Genomic DNA, 27,704 nt, shown 5'->3' on the forward strand with positions numbered 1-27,704 from the left:
TCAAGGCCAGCCGGAACTGCATAGCGAGACCCTGTCTCAAAAAAAAAAAAAAAAAAAAAAAGCATCAAAGCCGCGTGTAGCGGTGCATTCCTTTAAACCTAGCTCTGGGGGCTGAAGCAGGACGACTACTGCTAGTTTGAAGCCAGAGAGTTCAAGGCCAGCCTGAACAACCAAGTGGCAAAAACAAAAGGATCAAGAAACAGATTCAAAGAGTTTCAAGGCAGCCAAGTACCAAGGTACGACTACTGTACATTCAAGTAGCACGAAGTACAAAAGCCAAGATATTTAGAGAGAGCCCTAAATATCGCTTCCCTCCTCAACCCTGGGCCTACAGTCCCCTGGCCGCGGTGCTCCGCCTTCGTGGATTTGTACAAGACGCGGAAGCCGCGAGCGATTCTCTCCGCTTACCGAGCTCCCGCCGAGCCCTATTTGCGAGAGCGCGCAAGACGCAGCTCGCGCCGCGCGCTCCGGCTCCCCGCCCACGCTGCCAGACCCCGCCCCCGCCCCGCCTCGCCCCCACCTCCTGAGCCCGGCCTGCCCCCAGCCCGGCCGGGGGAGGGGTCGCGGCGTCACGGCGGCGCCGGGCCGAGGAGGGGGCGGGGGAGCCGGGGCTCCGGAGCAAGATGGCGACGCAAGTGCTGTGCGCCCGAGGAGCAGCCGCGGCCCGAGGCCTCCTGCGGCCGGCCGCCCCCTGCGGCCTCCTGCCCGGACTCCGGTGAGCAGCACCGCCCTTTCCGGGGCGGCCGGGGAGGGGCCGCGGCGGGGCGCGGGTGCTCGGGCCGGGCCTCCGCTGCGCGCCCACAGCTCTCAGGGCGGCGGGGTCGCGGCGGGCAGGAGCCTGGCGGGTCGGAGTCCCCGGCGCCAGGCCGTCAAGGTCACGGCGCCGCCTCGCGGGGACGCGCCCGGGCCGCCGGCGAAGGGACTCGTGCGCGCGCCTCGCGGGGTGCTGTGAAAGAGGCATAAAATAACGCGCGGTTGCCGGGGTGCCTGCGCCGAGGAGACTGGGGGCGCGGGGGCGGTGAGGATGACTCGCTCCACCTGTGTCCGACTCGCGGTGAAGCAGACCGTGGATGTGAAGGCTTCGAGTTCCGGGCGCTCAGGAGTCCTGCGCTCGTGTTTAAACTTTTCTTGTAAGCTCATTGGAGTAGAGGCTCAGTTGTCTGAATTCATCACGTTGACGTGGCTACATTCATAACCAAAGCCCATCTTCATTTACTCTTTTTTTCCTTCTACTTTTGGGCAGTGTAAATGGTGTCTTTCTAGGGGTGGTGGTGCGTTAATGAGCCTCTGAAAATACCCAGTAGTTGACACGTAAGCAGAGCAAAAGCACTGTTGATTCCTCTTGTGGGGTGCATCTGAGGATAGAACCCAGTATTAAACTCTTACCGTGGTCCAGATAACTTAATATGGTACAGTGTATTATATTTAATCCTAGGTGACTTCTGTTTTTGCTTTATTTTGCTGACAGTACTGAGGATTGAACCCCAGCTCTGGATATGACATCCAAACCCCTTTTTAATTTATTTTGTGATCAGGTCTCCTTAAATTGTTAGATTTCCCTAATCTTAAATTTCTGAGAACCTGCCATCCTCTTGCCTCAGCCCGCTAGAATGCTGAAATAACAGATACGGCCACCACACTCAGCTGTAGTAGCAATCTTAAGAAGTAGGACGTGCACTGTAGAATCGTGGAGATGGAACCCTATACCATTACTTCCTAATGGGGCCATATATTGTTGATGCTGAACTCAACTCTCTGGACCTCTTTGTTCTTTGATCCCCTCTCAGCTCCTTCTGATTATTGCTTGCTGGCCTCCTATCAACCTTAATGTAGGTATTCTCTCGGACTCAACGACTGATGAATTCACCAATTCTACCCAATATTGAAGGTGTAATATGTACTTGAAGCCCCATGAAACCAGGCTTAATAGCCATGGTCATTATCTCTAGAAAGTTATGACAGAGATAAAATGCACATAAACTTAACAGATCAGATACTTGGGAACCCTACATAACCTCATGTAAGCCTCTCCCAAGAAAGTTACATTAAGGTGAGACCTGAGGGGTATGTGAGACCATCTTGAGTAGGAGACAGTCAGATAGCAGGAGAAAGCCGGGAAAAGTGTAAGGGCCTGGAATACAGGTGGGCAGGGGAGGCTGCTAAAAGAGAGGGAGTAAGGAACATAAGCCAGGTAATCCCAACTTTGCAGACAGTCATAGCTTGGATATTTATGCTGAGAATGGGGGAAGATCCTTAAAAGTAAAAGTCTCTGGTGGACTTGATGTGATCTTTGTGTTTAAAAAAATCAGTGGACTTTGAAGAGAGGGGAGAATTATGGGTAATGGCCAAGTGAGTGGGTGTTGGTGCCCCCAAGACTCCTTTGTTCCTTAAGTATATAAATGTCCACCATATGGCAGCCACTGTTGGCTGGGTAAATAGCAGTGAATATCTTAGTCCCTTTCTTTGTCTCTGAGACAAAGATATCTGGCACCCACAGCTTAAAGAAGGAGAGGTTTATTTTGGCTTAGGTACAGTAGACTCAGACCTTGCATGGTGGGCTGGCTTTGGGCAGAAGTGGCACAGAGGAGGGACCTGGCCAGGGGACAGTTGTTCCTGTTGTGGCAGCCAGGAAGCAGTGAGAAGGAAGGAACCAGAGAGAGGGTGATACCCCCTCCAGATTACACCCCAGTGACTACCTGACAGCACGTCAGCTGCAGCCTCGCCCCCATAACTCAGTCACTAGGAGTACATGAGGCCTTTAGGGACAATCTTGATCCAAACAGTTATAGTGGAGGAGGGGAAGGGTCCAGAGCAGATTAGAACCTTGTAAAGTTTCAGATGGCTGCATAATGTTTATTTGGATGAACAAAATTGGCAGTTGGCTGTGCCTCCCCAAAGTGTCTGGGCTTCGGGCAGCATGTGGGGGATGTCAGCATGTAGGCAGAGATCCTGGTACATAATGAGAGATGGGGGTTACACTGTTTTGCTTTATATTGTTTGTTTCTTTGGATTTTTTTTTTTTTTGAGAGATTTCTTTCATTACACTGGTTTCTTCCTTTCTTTTCTTTCTTTCTTTTTTTTTTTTTTTTTTGTTACACTTTTTTAGAGGAAGAGAGGTTTATTTTGGCTCAGTTACAGTAGACTCAGTCCTTGCATGGTCTAGGAGTGGGTGAGATCACTGGAGGAGAGAATGTGGATAGGGAAGAGGCTGAGAAACAAGCCCTGAGATGGGCCAACATAACATTTACAGGGTGGACAGAAGAGGGGGACCTTCAGTGTCAACCAGAAGTAGCATCCAGCAAGGTCACTGTTAGATAACAGCTGCTGGCAGGGGTATTTCTAGAAGAGTATCAACTGTGCCAATACTGTTTTAGAGGTTAAGCACAATGACAGATCAGCCAGCAGTGGTGTCGTGGAGGACCTGACAGACTGCTCCTTGGCTTGCGAGTCTTCAGCCCAGCTGTGTGCTGCTGCTGCTTCACTAGCTGTTGGGTTTCTTCTCTGGACTGACAGACTCCGTGGCCTCCCGCACAGCTGCCACCTTGTGTCTCACATGGGACTGGGATGTGTTGTCTCTGCCCCCACCAGTGAATTGAGCTCTTGGAAGGCAGGCTTGAGTTTGCTCATCTTTGTGTCCTCAGCTTGGCCCAGTGCCTGGCCCATGCTGGGCGTGGTCAGTAAATATTTGAGGATCAGATGCATGCTGTGGCCCCATTGTGATACCCCCCCACACACATGGGGACCTGTTCCTCTCCTCACTCCAGAAGGGCTTCTTTCCCTTCTTGCTGCTATGGTCCTCCTTGCCCAGGTCCTCTGTTGACACATCCAGTGAGTGTTCATTTGGAGCCCCCTTGTACCAGTGCTGGGGAGCCCAGCACCCTCCCCATATTGCTGCTGGTATCTGCCACACCACTGCCAGGCTGGTTTCTATACTTCTTTTGAAAACTTACTGACATTACACCTTATCCAGGATGAAGAGCAGCAAGTAGGCATGGTGCACGAGAGCCTGACCTCCCTGCCCCACTCCGCCTCCCCTCACGGCTTATGCATCCCCTCTCCTTGTGCTCCTGCTTAGTGGAACCCTTCATGGTCTGTTCTGGAAGCCTGCTGCTTCTAGTTGTGCTGTGGCTGCCTCCTCTGCTATCCTGAATCCATTCAAAATGTTTCCCTTTCAGGGTCGTTTTGCCTTGGGGAAAGAGCCAGAGGCCACAGGGTGTCAGATCTGGTGAAGGAGGTGGACAAGGACTCAGTGTCGTGTTTTTTTCCAGCCTGCTTTTCCATTGGATGGCACTCGGCGGCAGCATTCACCACACCTCATAAAGACACTAAAAAAGACTTCCAGAATTGCTTCCAAAAGTAGGATGGATGTTTGAAACGAGGGGGAATATTTTGAGGGGGATAAATGGCAGTGTTTTACTATAATTTATTTTTTATTTAAACATTCATCACAAGGTTCGATCACCCATGTACATGTTGCCCTTGACTGGGCTTGTCACCTGCCTTGCTTGTCTTCCAGGACAGAGTGGGAAGGTCTCCACTGGAGTCCCTCACCCCAGATGCATTTGCATGCTGGCGGTCCATTCCCTTGAGCTCCTGTACTGTGTGCTTCTGCTCCTACAATACCTGGGGTCCCCCTGGTGTGTACTGACGGGTCCCTCACGAGAGTGAGCAAGCGCAGTGTATGACCCAGTTTAACGCCCACAGAGCCAGCACACACTGTGCTCAGTCTGTTGAAGTCTAGCATGTGGTAGGATGTGCTTCTCTCTGCCCCTTCTGATGTACCACCCAAACTCCTGAACTTGGTGATTACCACTGTCAGTAAGAACCCAGGCCTTGCCGGATCTTATCACTGGCAGCTGTTGGCATAGCTGCCTCCATAGAGTCCACGGATTCTGTGGAATCCTTGCATGATTTGGTTAAATGACTGGATGTGCTGGGCATGTTAGGCAGCTGTAGTCACTGATAGCTGACACTCAAAAGACTGCAGTTTGACAGTAAGTCGAGGGAAACAGAATGGTCACCTTCTTTTACAGGTAGGACTGTATGTTTTAGCCCTGTCCACTTTATAAGGAAATTTGCACTGGTATTGTATTGATAGTAATTTATTATTTTGCCTATTTAGTATGAGTTTGCTGCTTTTTAATCTTTGAAGGATTCAAAAATGTTTTGTTTCTTGATCATTGTAAGAAACATGACTAATTTTATATTGGCAATTTTGTTTGTGTATTTGTAAGTTCACATTACTCAGAAATCTTATCTGGGTTTCTAGTTGAGATAATATCCCATGAATTGTTTTTGGTTTGATTGTTTTTATGGTGCTAGAAATAGAGCACAGGGCTTTGGAAATGCTACACGAGTGCTCTGCTCTGAGCTATACCCGCCCCCCTTTTTAAATTTTTGTCTTGGGGGCTGGGGATTTAGCTCAGCGGCATAAGCACCTGCCTTGCAAGCAGGCGGTCGTGAGTTCGATCCCCGGTACCGATAAAAAGGAAAAAAAATTTTTTTTGTCTCGGGACAGGGTTTCCCTAAGTTACCACAGTTGGCCTCAAACTTGTGATCCCTCTATCTCTGCCTCCTGAGTAGCTGGGATTATAAGTGTGCACCACCACACCTGCTCTCTAAAATTTTTTTTTTTTAATTAACATCTTATGAGGTAGAAATTGCAATATTTGTTTAATAAAGCAGCTAGTTACTATTGGCAGGGGGAGATGTCAATGTGAAATTTAGGGTACTGTTATTTCCAGAATACCAGAGTCGAATAAGAATAGGGATTTATATTTTCTAGTGCAGACTCTAAATGTTCATCTCCTGACGCAATGGGAATTTGCCTTCACGGTCTTTTTTTGTGCCTGTTTAAAGTGCTGGTCCTCCTCCAGAGTTGTTCTGAGGTTACTCTCTTTTTTGCCTACATTTGTCTGCCAACGGCTGTGTCCTTGAGCGAGTCTGCTCTACAAATTATAATGAGTCTTTTGAAAACCATGCGCTGTTTCTATAGAGATCCCCAGCAATGGGTTTACACTGGCCTGCTGGCATCCCAACTTTGTTTTGGAAGCACTGGCTGAGTGTATGTCTTGGCCATTTGGAATCTCAGTGCATTACTGTCTAGGAAAGGGCAGAAAAAGGGTCAAAGAGTAGAACTCTGAAAAGTACACTAACTAACTCCAGCCAGAGATGGTGGTCAGGGGTTATAAAAGGGGTTTGAGTTCCCAAGGCTACCTTCTATATGACAGGACATTCTGGAAGGGCAGAACTAGAGGGACGGAGAACAGAGCAGTGGCTGTCATGGTTGGGGAGAGGACTGATTATAAAAAGAGGAATTTTGGAAATTGAAGTATCTTTTTATAGTGATTCTATGTATTTGTCAAAACTTATAGGACTGTATACAAAAAGAAGTGTGGTTTACTATATATAAGTTTGAGCAGAAATGAAGACATAAGGAAACAGTTTGTTATTTGATCGTGGTTATGTAAGGTTAGAAAAGAGAGAATCTTGACCAGTTTTGAATTTCTAAGTATTATTTTCAGTGGTTTCCTATAGAAAGAGTTCAAAATAGGCACTTTTTAGGTATTTTAGCTAATTTTTAATTATAAAAATAATATAGAATCATTTCACGTGATGCATCAGTGCATTAAAAAGAAAAAATCATCACTACTGCTCCAAGCCCAATCACAGTCCCCAGATGTAATCACTATTTAGTTGGCTTTCTGTGTATGTGACTCCCTCCTGTGTCTGCTCCTCCCACGTAGTTGATCTCAGAGATGCAGATGTGTCAGTGCATGTTTCCACCGTGGGCATTCCCTAATTTAGTTAGCCAGTCTGTGTTAGTGGATATCCAGATTACCTATATTAGGAAAAACTGAAAACAAGACAATGAAGAATGTTTTTGTGCATTCCCCTCTGTGTACTTACCCAAATATAGATGCCTGCAGGGTAAAACTGCAAGTGTAGTTACTGGGCGAAATGTCATGGTTTCAATTTTAATAAGTGTCATACTGCTCTCTAGATGTACAGGTCTGCATTTTCACTAGCAAGTGTATGTATGAGTTAAACAAGCACTTTAAAATCCATGGATAAAGTATGGATTGTTGAATTAGCCAAATTTATCCGTAGGGGGTCTTGGGAATCATGTAAGGACCTCCCACATGCTGGGCAAATGCTTCACTGCTGATATTCACCCCAACACTGCCTCCCCCTCTACCTTTTGAGACAAGATCTTGCCATATAATGCAGACTGTATTACAGGCTGGCCTTGAACTTGTTTATGTAGCCCACGCTGGCCTCATACTCATGGTGATCTTCCTGCCGTGGCCTCCCAAGAGTGATGGGATTACAGACATGAGCCACCACACCAGGCTTTTTTGCCAGCCTGATTTTAACTGGCTTTATTTATTTATTTGTTGGTACCAGGAGTCAAACCCATGACCTAACGCTTGCCAGGCAGACACTGTGCCACTGAGCTACATCCTGGCGTTAACCAACTTTAAGTGTGTATTTTACAGACACTAGCTGCCATCACGATGATGCAATCATTACTACTGTTTCCAAATCAAATATTTTTTTAAATCATGGGAAAATGTACGTAACAGCTGGGGGGTGGCCCATGCCTACAAGCTCAGCAGAGGGAGGCTGAGGCAGGAGGAACTCAGCAAGTTTGAAGCCAACTTAGGTTACATAATGAGTTCAGGACCAATAGGAATTACATAGCAAGATCCTGCCTCAAAAACAAAACATTGCATAATGCAAGTTTTATGGTTTTAATCATGTCTAAGTGACATTAAGTGTGTTCATATCCTTGCATAACCACCACTACTATTCATGTTCAGTAGTTTTTCCTCTTCCCAAACTGAAGCTGTCCACTAAACAGTAACTCCCCATTCCCTCCTTTCTTCAGCTCCCAGCAACCAATGCCCTTCTTCCATCTCTGAAATCTGCTAGTCTAATCCAGATGTGTTTCTTCTGTGCTTTGGGCAAAAGAGATGTCCAGAGTGGCGCAGACCGCAGCGATAAACATGGGAGTTCTGAGGGGTGCCACGGGTTGCTGCACACTGTTCTCTGCTTCTGGGCATGTGGTGCTGTGAAAAAGCTGATGTTCTGTGTCCACTCTGTCTGAAATAAGCGGTCAGTGAGCATTTGCTGAGTCGGGTCAGTGGATTCAGAAAAGCAGGGTCCTCTGACTCTGCCTAAAGACGCCGAAGTCTCTGCCCTCCCTGTGAAATTCACATTAGTGCATTTGCTCTTCCCTAGGACATTGGCGTCTTCCAGTAACAGACCTCGAGAAGACAGCTGGTTAAAATCCTTGTTTGTCAGGAAGGTTGATCCCAGAAAAGATGCCCACTCTAATCTCCTAGCCAAAAAGGAGACCAGCAGTCTGTACAAGTTACAGTGTGAGTAGCAATTTTGCTGCCTTCCTGGTGGACTTCTGTTTGTCTGTTCATAAGTTTATTGTTGAATTTTCTTTTATTTCAGTTCACAATGTTAAACCGGAATGCCTAGAAGAATACAACAAAATTTGGTGTGTATGCTAGACTGTCTTTTCCTTGGGGAGTCAGTCAGTGACTTAAACTTTTTTATTTTTAAATTTTAAGGAGATTTTTATCTCCTTCAAGTTGAGTGTTCAGAGGCTTTTAAATGGAGCCTCTGTGGTATTGCCAGTGCCAGTTTGTATTTTAAGCTCTCACACAGCTAACTTGCCTCCCAGTCTGTCAAACCTTCTTAGAATGGCTCTGGGCTCTCTGGGTTGGAAGAACTTTGCAGAGCCATCTGGCTCATCTGCTCACTCAGTGCCTGAGTCCTTCCTTCAGCCCACGTCTGCCTGTACCCCGTGAGTCCTGTCTCTGAACAGCTCAGTGTCAGGGTTTAGAATTCATAGTCCCAGGGCTAGGGGTTTAGCTCAGCGGCATAAGCGCCTGCCTTGCAAGTAGGCAGTCGTGAGTTCGATTCCTGGTACCAATAAAAACAAAAAAGAAAAAAAGAATTCATAGTCCCTCCCAAGTAAAACATAGAAGTCTGGTGTGTATTTGGGTGTAGCTGTCTTTTCCTCCTAAGTCTTTCCTTCCCTGAACCCCAGTCTCTTGGGGCAGTTGTCACACGATAGGAGATGCCCTCTGGTAAAATTGGTAAATTAAAGACTAAAAAGGGAATTTAACTCATCACTTCATAATTGAGTTAACAAAATAATGTTTTAATGATCAGCTGTGAGCAAACAGAATGAAATTATTTTTTAATCTTTACTTTCATGAAAAAGTAGATGAGTCTGTCTATAGAGTCAGCAAAATTTCATGAGCTAAAACCTTTTTTGTTTCATTGCTTTATTAGTGGAGATGTTTTTGTCAAATGTAATGTTTGACTAAAATTTCTTACCTTGGCATATTCCACTTTACTTAAAAATGACCTAAAACAGACAAACAAAAAAATGACCTAAAACAAACTGGGCATGATAGCACATGCCTATAATGCCAGCACTTGGGAGGCTGAGGCTAAGAATCACTTTGAGTTCGAGAAGAGCTTGGCTACATAGTGAGACCCTGTCTCAAAAACAAAACAAAGTAAACAGTTAAAAAAGACCTAAAACAAATTAGATACTTATTTCTTAGTGTTTTTTCAGGAAATGAAAGTTTTCTCTACGCTAATGCTTCCCTGGGTTATTTTTCTTCTTATCATTTCATCTCCTGTCTCAGATTTCTGGCTATCTGTCCATATTTGTATTTGAATGTTCTGCTCTCACTCTAAATTCAACTCCTAGAATCACCTTGCTTCACCCACTTCCCTGTCTGTGTGTTACTTAGCCCTTTCCTCGAGTCCTTGTGATTAGCTGGTCTCCACAGGTTGGACAGTCTTCACCTGACAGTATTTGGATTCCCTCTTGTCTCCCTCTCCAAGCCTGACAAGCCCCACCCCATCATGGAACCCATTTATCCAAAAGCAGATCAGGTTGACTTGCTTCCTATCAGTTTCCTCTTTCCTCTGAAGCTTTCAGCAGCTCTGTTTCCAGAACATAAAGACTGAACTCCTCTTGGTTTTTAGGGACCCTTATAATGAGATTCTGCCCAGCCCATCGAGTTTTGGGTACAAGTACTGCCTGCCTTACAACCTCCTTTCAGGTAAGGCCAGGGCTGGAAGGAGCAGATGTGGGGACCCTAGTAGAGAGGACTGGCTGGGATTGACCCCAGCTCCTCACATGAGTGGTCTTGGTGACAAGCCAGGGCCCTGCTGTCAGACTCTCTATGCCTTTGTGGGCCCCACCAAGACCATTTGTACTGATGTCTTACACATTTGCTCTGATTCAGAGCTGCTCATGTCATGTGGCCCAAAAGAAACCCATTTTCACCTTCCAAACATACCTGTTTGCATCCATCTCCATTCTTTCTAAAGACTCCTGGGTTATACAGGGGGATACATTTAATGTCGGGTCTTCATTTTAAAAGACATGGTTACAAAAGATAGGAATTTTCAGTTAGACCCAGGAGTAGTGCCGTCACCTTTTCATGTGGACCTGATCATGGTACCCTAGTGTCTAGTGCTGGTCGTCAGCCTGATATAATGCATTGTCTGCAAATCATTTGAGCAGGTTCTGTCTCTGACCTTCATAACTTTTTTTGGATCCATTGTTGAATAGATGTTGTATTTTCATCACAGTGTTTCCTTTCAAAAATTGTGCAGGTCTAGCTGGGCATGGTGGCACACCTGTAATCCCAGCACTTGGGAAGCTGAGGCAGGAGGATCTTTACAAGTTCGAGATCAGCCTGGGCAAAAAGTGAGCTCAAAACCACCCTGAACCATATAGCGAGACTCTGTCTTAAAAAGACAAAAACAAAACAAAACTAAAAAGCTTACAGGTCTGAGGTTTCCTCCTGATACAGAGTAGCCACGCCTATTTGCTGACCCCAAACATTAGACTCTAGACCAAAAGTAAGTGTCCATGGAACTGAGCACTAATGCCGCCCCTCTGTCACACTTACACGTGGCCCTGCAGTGGCTGTGCCCCTGTTCCCATGCAGCCGAGGGCCATGATGCGGCCGTGTGTTTGAGGACTGCATAGCTCTCTGGAATCGCTCAGCCAGTTGGCTTGCGTAGAAGCTGACTTTGCCTTCATGTGTGTCTTTATTGATTCTTGTATGTGGCTGAGTCACAGTGCCACCCTTGGGACTCTGAGAGGTTGGGGTGCGAGCACACTCTGTGCTGTCCTGGCCTGGGCCTGGTCCTGTCTCCTTCCTCCTCGTCCTCTGTTCCTCTTACCTCAGCTGCTGCTGCACCAGCGGTGCTCTCTTCCCTCATCTGTGGCCTTTTCTGCTTTCCCCATGTCTCTTATTCTTTTAATCTTCAGAATCAGCAGAATCTACTTTTGTAAACGTCACGTCCCTAGCTAATTATCCTCCTTCCTTAAAACAATTTCAGGGCTGAGGTTTTAGGCTCCAGCACTTGCCTGGTAAAGCACGAGGTTGTGAGTTCCATCTCTCACATGTACCAAAAAACTAAACAAAACAAATTTGTAGTTTTTTTGCCTGAAATGGAAATTGTAGACGCATAGCTTCTTTAATCTTGGGACCTTTGACCCTTTTTTCATCATCTTTGTATTGGAATTGCTTACAACTCTTCTAGATGGTTGTGATTAGAGAGAAAGTTTCTGATAAGCAAAGTGTTAGATTACAGCAGAATTCAGCCTGAAGCTTAGCTCCGCAGTTCATTTAATGAGAAATAGTTCGTAGGTGAGTTGCCACTCAGAACAGGTGTCCCTATTCCTAGGGTCGCTGCTTACATGTTGTCCACTCGGAAGTTTCCTTGGTTGTTTAATTAGTGTTGCTGTTTCTTCTCTTTAAGTCAAGAGGTGTTGCCAAAGATCCATGAAGATAAACATTACCCTTGCACTTTGGTGGGGACTTGGAACACGTGGTATGGCGAGCAGGATCAAGCGGGTAGGAAGCAGAAGTCTTTGGAACAAATGCGTCTTCCTTAGACACTTTTGTAATCATTTAAATGATTTTCTAATTAATGTTTGTTTTTATAATCAAAACTGCCCATATATATTTCAGCCATTTATGGTTGAAGTAGCTTTTTCAACAGTTTACTCCAAAGCCTACTTTTTAACTGTTTTCTGTGTTTGAGGCTGTTATGTGAACTTTACAGTGTAAGCCAATTTGGGGCACATTTTGTGCTCTGTTCACATCATACCTGTCAGATAAAAGGGTCACGAGTCTCTAAATGTATCCTGTCTTTCAAAATGCTTTCCAGTGCACCTTTGGAGATACGAGGGAGGCTATCCAGCCCTCATGGAGGTCATGAGCAAACTCAGAGGAAATCGGGTAAGATTTTGAAAAACTTTGTACACAATTGGCATAGACACAGGAGTTCAGTGACTTTCCTGTCATCAGTTCCTGTCAGTAAATTCTTCAGTTTTGGTCATAGAAATATTATCATTTGGACTCTCATGTTCCATTTAAACATAAACTGACCATTGTAATATTATTAAAATAGCAGTCCTTATTGTAAAAGTCTTTTATACTTTGAAAATGGAAAGTCAGCATGGTAGACACAGCCTGGGTTGCTTAATGCTGGACAGGTCTGTTTTAGGAACTGTTAGTCACGTATTTGTTCTTTATCAGATACTAACTTTGCTGTCCTGCCTCCTCACCTTTTTGGGATAGGTTCAGGTTGGTAGTTTTGTTTGTTGCTGTACTGGCAGTTGAGCCCAGGGCCTTCACGCTGAACTATCTCCCCAGTGCCACCTCCTTTTATTTATTTGGGGTTTTTTTGTTGTTTTTTTTTTTGGTGTGGGGAATAATTGAACTCAGGACCTTGCACTTGCCAGCAGGCGCTTATGCCACTGAGCTGTGTCCCCAGCTCTTATTTGTTTGTTTTTGAGGCAAAGTCCTATTAAATTGCCCAAGCTGGATTTGAACTTGTGATCCCCCTGGCTCAGCCTCCCAGAGTGCCACAGTGCCGAGCTGCTAATGGGAATTGTAGCAGCCAGATAGCATTACAAAAGCAAATCTTTCATGTTGGCTCCCGGACCAATATAAATATCTTTTAAGTTATCTACTGTTTATAATCATCGTGTTACTTCCATGTATATGCTAGGAAAATCCAAAAATAGAGAAAACTAATTGTGGCTACTGTATTATTTAAATATTTAGTATAACCATGCAGTTTGTCATCCAAAGCTGGACAGTGGTGATCCTAGAGCTTGGGAGGCTGAGGCAGGAAGGTAGCTGCGAGTTTGAGGCCAGCCTAGGCTGCATAGTCGCAGGCCAGCTTGAGTTACAGAGTGAGACCCTGTCTCAGAAACCAAAACAGACAGACAGACCGACCCACCAGCCTGGACCGTAGAGAGCAGAAGGCAGCGTAAGTCACTACACCATTTTGATAGACAGAAACGATGGTCGCAGGCCAGGTGGGTTATGCTGATTACTCCATTTCTAATCGTGTTACTGTGGGAACATAGTCAGTACTAAAGTACATTTATGTAAGTGCCGAAAGATCTCATAAGCCCATTTTGTTTCACCGAAAGGAATTTGCAGATTTCCGTAAGGCAAGAAGCAACATGCTTCTCTCCAGGAGGAATCAGCTGCTTCTGGAGTTCAGCTTCTGGAATGAGCCTGTCCCCCGCTCGGGGCCTAACATCTATGAACTCAGGTCTTACCAGCTCCGAGTAAGTATGGAATGCGAGTGAGCTATGCCCTCACCTGTGACAGAGTACAGGCAGGGCGTCACGCCGACTACAGAGCTCGAGCGCACGGTCAGTCAGCTCTGTACGCTTAGCCGTCTACTAAGGTGTGACGTCTCCTCGCTGTTCAGTTCTCCCTTCCTTTCCGTTTTTCCTTACTCCTTCTCTTTGCTAAGCTCTTTTGTCTTTATGCTGTTACACATGTTTATTATTATTATTTTTTTGGTTTTGTTTTTGCTAACTTACATTTTTAAGAAGAAAGACCTCAAGTGTAGGGCTGGGCACAGTTTATAGAACCTACCACAGTTGAATCTGAGCAGCTCATAAATACTGTGACAGTGGAACAACAGCATCCTTAAAAGTGACACGTGCAGTAGACTGAAGGGCGAAAGGTGGAGTGATGACCTTTGGTGCTCCTAAATTGGTTTGGAGTTTTTTGTGGGGCAAGTTGAACCCATACCTTGGCAATCAGCTCCATCCTCAGCCCTTTTATTTGAGACAGGATATTACCAAGTCACTCAGTTGCCCATGCTGGGCTTAAACTTGAATCTTTCTGCCTCAGCCTCCCAAAGCCTTGGGATTACAGCATGAGTGACCACCTCTGGCCTACTATGGCTTTGATAACCATTTTTAACCGTGGTTAAAAACTCTTGCCACTATGTATATATATGTTGTCTTCATGCATGAAGCCGTGAAGTGATGCTCCCATTTGAGATAGGCAAACAGCATATAATCATGTCTTTATTCCTGTTTGTATATTTTATCACAAACAGACTAACAAATCTAAATCTAAATCTCTTTTCAGCCAGGAACCATGATCGAATGGGGCAATTACTGGTGAGTACATTACCAATGTTGAGTTTGTAAATCTTAACACATTATTTTAAGGCACATTGTTAATACTTAAAGTCTCTAAGAAGAAGGCCATGGCCTGACAGCTGAGCTGGGGATGTCTGGTTGTGGCACCTGTGTTGGTCTCAACTGCCCGGCCCACGTGTGATGCTTTTGGCTCCTGGGTTGCTGAGAACCATGCACCCCCGTGCCCAGCTTAGACTGCTGCCTTATTTAATGTTTTTATTATGAAAAATTTTCCAGCTGGGTGTGGTGCTGCATACCTATAATCCCAGCATTTGGGAGCCTGAGGCAGGAGAATCCATGAGTTCAAGGTCAGTCCAGGCTGAACAGGGAGTTCAGGGTCAGATTGAACACAGTGAGACCCTGTCTCAAGAAGACATACACACAAAGAAGAGAAAGAGAGAACTAGTTCTGGCATAAAGATAGGGCATACAGATAAGTGAAATAGAATTAAAAGACCAGAAATAAACCATTATATTTATGAGCAATTGTTATTTGACAGAGGTACCAAAGTAATTCAGTAGGGAAATTAACTTAAAAAAAGGGTAGTAGTCAAAGCCCTTAAATACAAGAACTAAATTATGCAGCTTTTAGAGGAAAATCTTTGTGACATTAGGCAGAGGTGTTAGATATAATACAAAAACACAGTCCACAAAAGAAAAAGAATTGCTAAATTAGAATTCATCAAAATTTAAAAGCTTGTACTTTAAGGGACCTCATTTTAGCTGGGCATGGTAGCACACACCTGTAGTTCCAGAGCTCAGGAGGCTGAGGCAGGAGGATCACCACGAGTTCACAGTGAGTTGAAGGTCAGCCTGCACTGCATATGGAGACTGCCTCAAAAACAAACAAACATACAAAAAGGACCTTATTTTTAAAATTAAGATTAAAAAAATATGAACTGGAAGAAAAGTATTAGCAGCCAGGTGTGGTGGCACACGCTCAGGAGGCTGAGACACAAGTATCACTGTGAGTTGGAGACCAACCTGGGTTACAGTGTGAGCTTAAGGCCAGCCTAACATGTTAACAAGGGTGTAGAGAGATTAGAAACCTTCCACTGGGTTTGGGAATGTAAAATGTTACAGCCATTATGAAGAACAATATGGACACCCCCACAATGGATTCGTGTAGAATGAAACGAAGATGTAGAAGGGCTGCTTCCGGGTCGATCGCACAGGCACTCAGGGCAGGGACTCAGCTGTTGGCACGCCCGTGCTCGGCTCAGGGTTATTCACAGTAGGCAGGAGTGGGAAGTGATCCGTGTGACTGTCGACAGGCGAGTGGGTGTAGACAAAGAGCGCATGCATCCTTGTGAAAAAGAGGTCCTGTTTAGGAAAGAGCCCAGTCCTGTCACAGGACGCATAGCAGCTGAGCCTTGGGGACATTATGTAATGTGCAGTAAGCCAATCACAGGACAGTAGTGTATGATTCCACTGCTGGAGCTGTGGCCAGAGGAATCAGAACGGAGGAAACAGAAATGAACAGGTGGTTGCCAGGGACTAGGGGCATGGGGGTGAGAGGGAGATTTAGTGGGAATAGAGTTTCAGTTTTGCAAAGTGACAAAGTTCTGAACATCTGTTATGTAGCAGAGTGAATGCAGTTGATACTACTTGAACAATGTACTTAAAATTAAGATGGTCAGCTTTAATGACAGCTTTTTTTTTACTATAAAAAGTAAATAAAATTTTAAAAAATAAATTTTAAAATTTATTTGGGGAGGATTTGCTGGGGATTGAACTGAGACCTTATACGTGATAAGTAAGCAAACACTTTACCACTGGGCTACAACCCCCTAAGACATTTTTTTAAATGGGTGAAGGAAGCTAGGAGTGGTGGTGCACACCTGTATTCCCAGCACTTGGGAGGCTGAGGCAGGAAAATTGCTACAAGTTCAAGATCACCCTGGGCAACATAGTGAGTTCAAGGGTAGCCTGAGCTACCTACTAGACCCTGTTTCAAAAAAGCAAAAAAGGGCCAGGGATTTAGTTCAGTGGTGCAGTGCCTGCCTGGCACGCTTGAAGTCCTAAGTTCGATTCCCAGTACCAAAAAAAAAATTCATAGATGACTTTTTTTTTTTTTTGGCTTTTTTTTTTTTTATCGGTACCAGGGATCGAACTCACTACCGCCTGTTTGCAAGGCAGGTGCTAATGCCGCTGAGCTAAATCCCCAGCCCAAAGGATGACTCTTAATGAAGAGTCAGTTCATCTCAGAGAGCAGACTGCTTCTCTCACCCTGCAGAGGTCTCTATGTGCAAGCCTGCCTGCTGCTGGGTTGTGGCCTGCTGGGTTTGTGGCCTGCACCTCCTGGGTGGTCAGTAAATACCGACAAATAGGTGACACAAGTAGTGGCTGCATAAGAACTACATCAGTTGTAATTGCTCTAGTTGCAACCCTGATGCCTTAAAGAAACGACATCACATTCATCAACTGAAGTCTTAGAAAATGGTTCAGGTAAAGCGGCTCTGAACTGATGGCATGGATGACTCTTGAGGATACCATGTTGAAGAGAGAGAGCTACCAAAGGATATGCAAAGATGGCATCTTCTATGGAAACCTTTTTCTTTCTTTGTGTGCATTTGGGGCTGGGGGCTGAGCCCAGGGCCTCCTCACAGAGCCACCTCACAAGCTCTTCTCATATTTCATTCTGAGGCAGGGCCTTGCTAATTGAGCTAACCTGGCGGGTGGGGAAGTCTGTAAAGATGCAGCAAGAGCCCTGCATCCTGGTGTCACATGCAGAGGACAAATGTAAAACCGATGAGGCCACACTGGCGCCAGCCCTGGAGGAAGAGAGGGTGGGCAGAGATGAGGACAAAAGGTAGCACGCTTCCCTGTCTGCAGTGCTCATCCTTTATGGGAAGAACCAAGCCAAATACAGCAGAGCGGGAAAGTTTGAGTCCTGGGAAAATGGGATTAGGGGGTCTCTTCATCATGTTGACTGTTGGAACCATCGCAGCGCATGTTCAGAAGGCAGGTGGTAAGATCCGACTCCAGCTTGAAAGACTACTTCCTAATAAAAACTGCTTCAGAAATTAGGAATAGAGTATTTGTTAGTAATTGAAGGGAAGAGAAGAGAGTTTACATTTACGTGGATTATTTTACAAACAGGGAAAAGAAGAATTTACTTTTTATGTGCACATCCACATTTTCATCTGTCCCACCACCCCATCCTTCCACCCACCCAGTTGTGCGTGCTTTGAGAGCTGTTTCAATGTATTTTGGTCCTACTCCTGTCCCATATTAGGTGTCCTTACCTGCCCCTCCCCTCTCCCCAATCTCCTAATAATAGTTGCCCTTCTGCTTTCCTGTCATCATTCAAGGTTCCACATATTAGGGAGAACGTGTGATGGTCATCTGGGTCTGGTTTATCTCTCTCCCCGTGCCCTCCAGTGCCATCTGCTCTCCCGCAGGTGACCTGAGTTCTGTGTGCCTCCTGGCTGAGTAACACTCTGCGTGCAGATGCTGCGTGTCCAGACTGCCACAGACCCAGCTCCTGGGAGCAGCGCTGCGGGGAACACAGTGTCCAGCGTTGGCGTCCATGCCACCTGCTGGCCTCACTGCCTCAGGGAGACATGGGAGCAGTGTGGGAGGGTTGTGTGGCTGTTCTGGTTTTAATTTTTAGGGACCTCTCTACTGATCTTCACAAGCTGTTCTAATTTATATTCCCACCCACAGTGTATGAAGACTTCCTGTTTCTCTTGTATTCTTGCCAATAGTTTGGGAGTGTCTTGGTGGTAATGGTGGTGATTGCTTTTTTTAAAATAGCTGTTCTGGTAAGATGAAATCTAAGTGTAGTTTTGAATTTCTCTGGTAAAGATGTTGAACCTTTGACTTTATTGAGAAGTGACTTTTACAGTCGTTTGCCCATTTATGAATAGGATTACATGTTGTTTTGATGTTTTTTAAAAAGTTTTAAAGAAAAAAACATAAGCAATGAAAATGAGTTTCAAAACAGAATAGTAGGGCAGTTACAGTACTTGGTACATGACGTACCGGTGGTGGTAGTTATTCAGAGTAGGACACAGGCATGATACCTTGTCTAAACAATATTGGCACAAAACATTCTTTTCAAGGAACATACACGAGCCAGCTATCTGTGTGACTACCCTTACTGTCTTGTATATACATATTTTTTTCCTTTTATTCTTCTTTCCCCTAAGAAAAGTTTGTCTTTTCTTTTGAGCAGTTTCTTCCCAATTCACGATATCTGTTGTACATTTTTTTTATTTTAAAGTGAAAAAACAGGAAAATCAAGGTGTAAACCTAATAACAACAAAAGGAAACCAACAACAACAAAACAACAGCTATTTAGGTTTTCAAAACAAGATGATCGAATTTAACAATGGTGCTTATACTGCATATCATTATCTTCAAAATAGTTGCTCAGGTTATCAGACACAGTAATAAAACAAAACAAAATGGAACAAAACATTGGATTTCAAAAACAAGACAGAAGGAAATCTCCCACAATGGCCACAGTGCACCCTGCCATCCTCCAAATAGATGCCTGGACCACCAGCCCCAGGCCTGCAGAGTCAGTCAAACAGCTCAAACCACGTCAGCTGCTAGCATCTCTCCAAGTCCTCGGTGTCAGCCAGTTGCTTCAGGGAGCAAGGGCTCAAGGGAGGGCCTGCTTTGTCATCTTGCTGAATCTTCTCTTGATTGCTTTTGTTTTGTTAAGTTCTCTGTATAGTCTTGAGTATTAGTCTTTCAGCTAAATTGCTGGCAAACACTTTTTTCCCATTCTGGTCTTACTCTGTTAATGGTTTCCTACTGTGCAAAACTTTTTTCTTTTTCTTTGTTGGTTTTTTGAGACAGGATTTGTAGTCTAGGCCTTGAACTCTCAGCACTCCTCCTGCCTCCGCCTCCCAAAGTGTTAGGATTATAGGTATGCACCAGGACTCCCGGCTAGCTCTTTTTGTTTCCCCCACTGTATACAGAAATTGACTCAGGTTCAGGAAATAAAAGCCAAAATTGGATAGCTGTAGCTGCATAGTTTTATTTCTGGGTCACCTGTTCTGTTGCTCTACTGCTGGAATTACTGCTTTGTTTCCTGGTTCTGTGGAGAATGTCATTGGTGTTTTCAGGGAATTATGAGTCTGTAGATTGCCTTCATTGTGTGACCATTTAATACACCTGTGGGGAACACAGGAAGTGCCGTTACTATTAGCAGCAAAGCTGCAGCTTTCACCATTACAATACAACACTGGCCACCTTGTTCATTGTCAGCTGAAGTCAGTATCTGGGACTAGAAATGGAAAATGATATTGAAAATTTTATGGTGGGGGCTGGGGGTTTAGCTCAGCGGCATAAGCACCTGTCTTGCAAGCAGGCAGTCGTGAGTTCGATCCCTGGTACCGATAAAAATGAAAAAAAGACAAAAAAAAAAAAAAAAAAAAGAAAGAAAAGAAAAGAAACTTTTATGGTGATTAAATTGTTAGTGTTCTTTTCTCCTCTCTCTGAACTTTCTGTAATATGGTATTTGTTTGATCGTCAAAAGTTTTGGTTTTGGTTTTGGTGCCAGGGATTGAACTCATGATGTTGCACTTGCCAGGCAGGAGCTTACGCGACTGAAAGTATTTTTAATTTTGAGATGTTAGAATAGTTTCCTAAAAAAAGTCAAAGTAGGGCTGAGATATAGTTCAGTGGCATAGCACCTGTCTGCAAGAACAAGGGCCTGAGTTTAATTCACGGTACCACCAAAAAAAAAAGGTTGAAGTAAACCTGGAAGTATATCTCATTCAATAAAAGATCTTGACCATTTTTTTCCTTGAAATCTTAGATAAATATATTTACCCCTTAATTTTTCTGCTGCCATCTTTATTCTTGGGAGGAATTCTCTATACTGTATGTCTTTTGAATTAACTCAGTTCCTCAGAAACTCACTGCTGTGTTTTCCAAACTATCATTTTCAAAATCATTTTCCCACCAGAGGGGAGGCTGGCAGAGTGGTGGGAGGAAATCACTTGATTGCTCGGATCCTTTCTTTCTTGAAATGAGAACCTGTGACTTTGACTGACTTTCAGCTTATGCTGTTCTCCTTTTTTGATTATGAAATACCTTGTTTTGCGTTTAGTAATTTCTGAGTTCTCTCTCCTGTTCAAACACATGGTTCTGTGTTCTGTGATCTTTATTTCTAATGACTCTTCTTGGGTCATCAGAAGCCAAGTGCAGCCGTTCCTCATCTGATGACAGGGTTACATTCCTGCAGTCAGGCTGCTAAATGCTTGGGTCACTAAATGAGGAATTGCTGATAGTATTATAGTATGGATACAGGAAACTCCAGCTTGATTTTGTTTGTATTTATATCACTCTTACATACAGTACTGTAGTGTACACCAGAATTGCACTTATCTACGGTATTATCAGCAAAAGTTACAGCACTGTGTACACAAGGTGTTGTATACCAAAAAAAAAAAAAAAAAAAGCGACAGTGAGGCTCTGTCAGCAAGATGACCAGAACTGTGCCCAAAAAATGACAGATTGAAAGTCCAGGAAGTCATTAAATGAGGATGTCTGTGATACACAAGTAACTGTTTCTGTTGATTGAAACCTGAGAAATCTGTACGTGACTACACTCCGGCCTTACAGATGCAGCTGTCCAGAGATTTTTGTTTCTATTTTTGTGCTTTGTTTTTGGCCAATAAGTGCGGCAGTGTCTAGGTGTTCACAGGATAGACTCACCCACTTGTTCAGGTTTCATATTTTACCAAATAACATCTCACCAGGGAATCCACAAGGACGTATTGAGGTCTCAGTTCTTTGTCTGTAAAGCCAGTTCAGTGTTCGATGTCTATTTTGGCATGTAGGTAACCATGGGCCGGAGAGCTCCTCTTAGTCCACGCCTCTGATTTTTCCCAGGCCACGGCAAGTATGTTCTGTTTGCCCTCCCTGACTGAATTAGAAAACTTCAGAATGAAATGAATAATCCAGAACATGTATCACTCTCAATGATAAAGTTCTCTCCTCTGAGTGTAGTTAGAACGCATGGGAAATTGATTTGCTTAATTCCAATAATTTATTAATTGGATGTGTAATTTTTGTGAAGATGTTGATTACTCAGTTCCAAATGTGAAAGCTAATGTGCTTAATACTATTTCTGGATAATCCAAGGGACAGGGCAAGTGTCCCTCCTCCACCAGAAGGGAACTGGGAGCTCGGGCCGGGTGTCCAGTGTGGCATTGAGCTCTGGTGGATGAGAGCGGATGCCACTGAGTAGCCTTGAGGACACTGGCCTTGTCCCTCCCAGCGGGTTCTCCCAGTTCTGCAGCTGCCATTGTGATGCTGCAGGGAATCCCCTGCATTCCCCCAGAAACAGTGGCCAAGGGTGAGGTCCCCCTACCCCGGTTGGATACACGCAGCCCGCCATCCACATTTATATGACAGTGACCATCCCCAGGATGCTGCAGCATTTGGAGCTCCTGACTGACCCCAGCTTACTTCTTGGGGGGACTTCACTATTTCATCTGGTGCTGCTTCCCAGATGTTCTGTGTCTACTGGGATTCACAAAAATTACATTTGTAAAAATACATTTTTAAGAATCCAAATTATAACAGAAGTAAAAATAAAAGGTCCAGTACAAGTACGAAAGGAGGTATTTAAAAAGCCAGTACCTTTTGGCAGAGGAAAATTTTATAAAGTTTAAAACACCCATTGTTAACCAATTTAGTCACAGTTTTTTTGTTGTGTATGGAAAGCATATATGAGGGCCAGAGATTTAGCTCAGCGGCCTACGTGGCTGCCTGGTAAGCACATGGTCATGAATTTTCTCTGGTACCAAAAAAAAAAAGACATAACGCACTTTAATCTGTGTGTGTAATATGTGTATAATGAGTGCCTTTTGATACTCTTTTCCCAAATACTGTACTCTGTTAAAGAAAGAAAGAAAGACAGACAGACAGAGGGGCTGGGGGTTTAGCTCAGCAGCAAACGATCCCGGGTACTGATAAAAAGGAAAAAGACAAAAAAAAAAAAAAAGAGAGAGAGAGAGAAAGAAATTACAGGTGCAGTGGTGCACACCTGTAATCCCAGCCCTGGGAGGCTGAGGCAAGAGGATCACTGAGTTCAAGGCCAGTCTAAACTATATAGTGAGACCCTGTCTAAAAAACAAAAGCTGCAGTCCGAGGTCTGGCCTTGAGTCTGGAGGATGCAGCCTGCTAGTTCTTCCTGACCATCCGTCCAGTGTGTGAGTGTTGTCTCTCTTCCAGGGCCCGTGCAATTCGTTTTCGACAAGACAATAACGAAGCAGTGGGAGGATTCTTCTCTCAGATTGGGCAGCTATACATGGTTCATCATCTTTGGGGTATGGATGTTTTGCCTTTGTTTGATTCTATTGTTTTTTCTCTAGACAGAATCTAGCTGAGTTGCCAGGAGGGGCTCAAATTTGGCATTCTTGTGCTTTAGCCTCCCTTTAGTATGCTTGGATTCGAGGCATGTACCACCTCACTCAGCAAGTTACTGGGACTTAAGGGTTCATTGCTAACTAAGTTGTTGTAGGCACTGGAGGAAATCTCAAGTCAGTAACCTTACTACACACTTTAGCAAAGCTACACATCACAGGGGGGTGCTAAGTGTTGTGGCATCCAAAGCTGAAGAAGCCTGGTGGGATGGTGCACCTCTATCTCCAAAAAAAACTGAAACGATCCACAGCGAGGGCTACCGTCGAGTGTGGTAGCTCATACCTGTAATCCCAGCGCTTGGGAGGCTGAGGTGGGAGGATCTTTGTGAGTTGGGGACCAGCCTGGGCTACAAAGTGAGCCCAAGGCCAGCCTGAACTGCATAGCGAGACCCTGTCTCAAACAGACCAAAAAAAAATTAAGAAAACAGCGTGGGCTGCCTAGATCCATTGTATAAGAGCTGATAAAGAGGGGCTGGGGATTTAGCTCAGCGGCATAAGCGCCTGCCTTGCAAGTGTGTGGTCGTGAGTTTGATCCCCGGTACCAATAACAAAAGAAAAAGACAAAAAAAAAAAAAAAAAAACTGATAAAGAACGGCTGCAATGATGAAAGGGGAAGAGGTGAAACCAGCAGCCGCAGGAGACGGAGGGTGATAGAGGCCCACGTTCCCAGGCCGCATACCGTGTGCTCGGAGCCAGTGCCCAGCTGTAGCCAGACCAGCAGCTCCCACGCATGGGCTCTCAGCCACTTGTGTCGGCCACCCTTTTGTTGTCTTTGAGGGCTGACTGAGATGGGAGCCGACTCCTGCCCCAGTGAATGCCACCCTCTGAGCCCCATAGCCCTTCCTAGGGTGGTGATCACACTGATGGCTGTTGGTGCTGCTTTTCCTGCTAGAGCAGAAACTCAGCCTCTGGTCCCGTAGTGTGATTCCGCCTGCGTCCCAGGCACGTATGTAGGCGGATGTTAAGATTGAGGTTGAAGGGGCTGGGGATTTAGCTCAGCGGCATAAGCACCTGCCTTTGCAAGCAGGCAGTCATGAGTTTGATCCCTGGTACTGATAAAAAGTTAAAAAAAAAAAAAAAAAATTGAGGTTGAAGCATAACTCACGCCAGAGCCAGGCAGCTCGTGGCCAGGGTTAGTGCTGTGTTCCTGCCTGTGCTGCTGTGTTGGTTTACAAGGGGAGAAGGGCAGATCTGCTGAGGACAGTGCAGAGTGAGTAACTGCGACGGGCAGCATGTGACTGGGATCACTCTGGAGACAGAGGATATAAAGTCACATGTCCTTGGGGAAGTTTGCAGTGGGAGGTCAGCTGGACTTTAGGACCTAAAGGAACCAACAGTAGAGGCAGGAAGGCAGGTGGGACAGTGGTGGGGACTCAGGAGATGATAAAAGTCACTCAGATCACTTTAATCAGTGATAGCCAGGACCTAGGTCTGAGTGGGTAAGTTAAGGCAAAAAGGAATACGTGAGGAAGAGGCCCCGTCCTCACTCCCAGAAATAATGCTTCCTGCAGAAACAGCCCAGCCCCACTGCACCATGGGACTTCACACTGCACTGTGTGGCAGAAGCCACCAGTCCCTTCCGCTTCCTGGGACACCAGTTGGCAACATTGTCTCTGGGAGCTGAGATTTGACACCATGAGTACGAGTTTTCAAATACTGTAGATTTTTAAAACAAATCTGTTGTACATTTCTGTCTCTTGAGATTGTACTGCGTGTTGTTGAACTCTCAGGGCTTTGCGGTAGGGCAGAGTGATGTATTAGTATTTCAGACCCTTGCCCCAACACCCTTTCTGGATGCTCAGTACCATTGTTCAAAAGTGTCCCAACCCCAGAGTCACATACAGAGGAGAGTGGATCAGTGAGGTGTAGAAGACAGCCATAAAATGGGGTTCAGAGTCACTGCATTTTCTAATGGGTGAATCTGAGGTTCTACTGAAGGAAATAAACCAGCCACCAAAGAGCTATTTTACAATAGGAACATATTTTGTATTTTATTTTTTCCAGCCTAGGGATTGAACTGGGGTCTCACATACAGTAGGCAAATAGTCTACCACCAGCTTCAGCCCCAGCCCCTAAAACACTTTTTAGTTGAGAGCACTGAGAGCCCACCCAGCCTGTGAACAGATGATGGAGACTGCAGTTTGGGGGTGAGGGCGAAGGCCTGAAGGCCAGAGCTTGTCAGGGAGAGGGCATCTGGCCCAGGCGGAAGCTGGGCCATGGAAGGAGGGCAGAAGTGGTACTGTGAGTTTGAGGTCATCCTGGGCTAAATAGAGAATTCAAGACCAACCTCACCTACGTAGTGAGACCCTGTCTCAAAAACAAGAAAAGTTCCCTTGCTGTGTCCAGCCACACCTCCCTGAATGCACCTGATCTGGTCTGGAAAGTTCCCTTGCTGACCAGCGCTCACTGGGCTGAGGGGTGACAGCAGGTTGTCACATGGGGTGACAGGCTTGCAGTGTTCCTGCTCAGTCCTCAGTGTCAGAGCAGATTGAGGAAAGGGGACCAGCCAGAGGCAGGGACTGGTGGAGGTGGCGCTGGGTTTGGTTTGAGTCCTGTTTCTTGTCTGTGCTTCTTCTTAAGCTTACAAGGATCTGCAGAGCCGGGAGGACACGCGGAACGCAGCCTGGCACAAGCACGGCTGGGAGGAGCTGGTGTACTACACAGGTGATCTGGAAACGCTTCCTCCTCCTCACCTTGTAACAAGTTAACATGCCTGCTTTTTAAATCATCCCCTGTGTTGTCAGGGTGGTCAGGCACAAGGCTGGGGAGAGGGGAGACAGATTTGTAATACTTCCTTGACTTTTCTCTCTAGAAGAACAGTCATTCTTTCAAGTATGAATATTGCCTGCTTCTGTTTTCAGGCTCTTGGATACTGTAAATTTTACAGTATTACCTTTTTATAACACCCATATTTCCTGAAAGTGGATTACACAAATACTTTCCTAAGCTGTCTCTTTCATCATAGTCATCAGTTCCCAAAGACAGAACTTATTGTACCTTAATTCAAGAGTCAGGTGCAGCAGAGGGGAGCTTAGCCTCACGTTTGATTCCCAGCACCAAGAGATGAGTAAACTTGAGATTAAATTCAGGAAATAGACTTTCCATGTGCACGATGCGTGCCTGCAGACCAGGCTGTACAAGTATTGTGGGGCCCTGTTTGATTTGCATAAGGAAACAGCTAAGAATAACCCGGGAGACTGAGGAGGTCCTAAGCCCTAGTCGCATTTAAGCTGTGCGCCACCAAGAACAGGAGTCATTTACCCCAGGAAGTAGGTATTACCTGGTCTCAGTTCAAAAAAACCCGTAACTGTGATTTTATGGCTTGCTTACACTTTCATCAGTTCCCAGAGGCGTGTTTTACTCAGCAGTAAGTTTAACAAATACAGTCTGTCTGTATCTTTGTACAGGATTCTTGGCTTTGTATAAATTTACTTTGGTTCAAGGATCCTTTGGAGAAACCCCTTTTCCTCACACTGTAGACTTTGCCAGTTTGCCACAAATCGAGCCACTCTCCGGCTCTCCAGGAAGGACGCTTGGGTGTGAACAGCCTCTTGGGACGCTGGCGTTGCTGTCCTGAGCACGCCTTTCTGCCCCAAGATCGGTGCTCTGCTGTGGTGGCAAGCCCGCACCCCCCGTGTGCCTGCACCATGACAGGGCTAGAAAGGAACAAGCACAGTAACTCTGCTCCCGTTTCAGTCCCGCTCATCCAGGAGATGGAGTCGAGAATCATGATCCCGCTGAAGACTTCACCCCTGCAGTAAGCTAGAGACTGTGTGTGCCTGTGCAAACGTGTGTGGCAAGTGTTGGTCCTAAATTAATTTAATCGTGTATCAAGTGAAACAAGACATGCTGAATTATAAATGGCTGTACATAGCTTACAGAGACCTCTTATCTTGAAAGTTGACATAATTGGAGAAAGGAAGCCACGTTGAGCTCCGAGGCCTGAAACACATGCTAATTTGTCAAACCAACTGGACGGTAGCCTGCCTTCCCTGCCCTCCAGGAAGAGAGGGTCCAGTCTGAAATTAGAGTTATTTCAAAACAAGATTCCAACCATGAAAAAAATCAGCCATTTCTTTGTAAAAAAAAAGCAAGTGCATTTCATAATGACAGATTTGGACAAATTTCTTGTATCCAGAAGATATGCAGATGTAATCATTTCTCCTTTTTCTGAGTCGCAAGCCAGGACCCGTGACAGGTGGACTGGTCCGTGGATGTGGAGCACCGGCTCCTTTCTAAGCAGCTAGAATTGGGCGGCGTCCGGGAGGGTGTGTGTATCCTGCACATGGGGGAGGAGGCCTGCGCCTGTATCATGCGTGATTTTTGAAATGAACACCTTGAATAGCACTGATTTTTATTTGTAATATTTTTCTATAAAGCAAGTAGTACTGGGAGAGAGCTTTTATTTTGTAAAGCATCACAGTGACCTGAGACCCCTCAGCTTGCTCTGTCAGAAGCTCAGGCCTGCGCTTCCTGAGCGCTTGTGGGGCGGTGCATGCTGCGCCGGGCCGTGTGTTCTGTGGGCAGTGATCATGGGAGCGTCCCCATAAACTGAAAAACGAATCTGCCCCATGAATTGAACTGATATGTAAAATAAAGTGTGCAGAAATCTCTCGCCAGATGTTAAACTTTTACATGTGGATGGTTTTCTCTGAGAAAATACCAAAGCCAGTAAAATCCTCTTAATTTGCACATGTTCCATGTTAGCCCTGGCCCTGACCTGCACCGTGGGTTCCTCTAACCGTCTGGGTCCTGCCTGGACCGTCGGCTCCTGGGGAACAGGATGTTTCACCC

The 27,704-nt window shown here is 45.4% G+C and overlaps 1 protein-coding gene across 2 annotated transcripts; it reads left to right on the forward strand.

Annotated features, from left to right (window-relative positions):
- Positions 1 to 518: 518 nt before the first annotated feature.
- Positions 519 to 27,544, forward strand: Nipsnap2 (nipsnap homolog 2). Of its 2 annotated transcripts, XM_003465831.5 has the most exons (10): positions 537 to 715; positions 8,245 to 8,384; positions 8,467 to 8,512; positions 11,818 to 11,912; positions 12,229 to 12,299; positions 13,505 to 13,645; positions 14,466 to 14,497; positions 22,720 to 22,814; positions 25,491 to 25,574; positions 26,607 to 27,544. In XM_003465831.5, exons 1-10 carry the CDS (start codon positions 624 to 626, stop codon positions 26,669 to 26,671), a joined length of 861 nt encoding a protein of 286 aa, XP_003465879.1. In that variant the 5' UTR covers positions 537 to 623; the 3' UTR covers positions 26,672 to 27,544. The 2 variants fall into 2 exon arrangements, with proteins under 2 accessions (XP_003465880.1, XP_003465879.1); XM_003465832.5 differs by lacking the exons at positions 8,467 to 8,512; positions 12,229 to 12,299 and having other exon boundaries at positions 519 to 715.
- The last annotated feature ends 160 nt before the right edge of the window (positions 27,545 to 27,704 follow it).

The sequence above is a fragment of the Cavia porcellus genome, unplaced genomic scaffold (assembly GCF_034190915.1).
Source record: "Cavia porcellus strain 051 isolate PalLab524CR breed Dunkin Hartley unplaced genomic scaffold, mCavPor4.1 scaffold_23, whole genome shotgun sequence".
NCBI classification, from domain to species: Eukaryota; Metazoa; Chordata; class Mammalia; order Rodentia; family Caviidae; genus Cavia; species Cavia porcellus.

What these genes read in the sequence shown, in the direction of transcription:
- Nipsnap2 (XM_003465831.5), top strand. Translation starts at nt 624, where the DNA reads ATGGCGACGCAAGTGCTGTGCGCCCGAGGAGCAGCCGCGGCCCGAGGC. An exon ending in CAGTCTGTACAAGTTACAGT is followed by an intron (nt 8,385 to 8,466) that starts GTGAGTAGCAAT and finishes CTTTTATTTCAG; the next exon opens with TTCACAATGTTAAACCGGAA. An exon ending in CATGGTTCATCATCTTTGGG is followed by an intron (nt 22,815 to 25,490) that starts GTATGGATGTTT and finishes CTTCTTCTTAAG; the next exon opens with CTTACAAGGATCTGCAGAGC.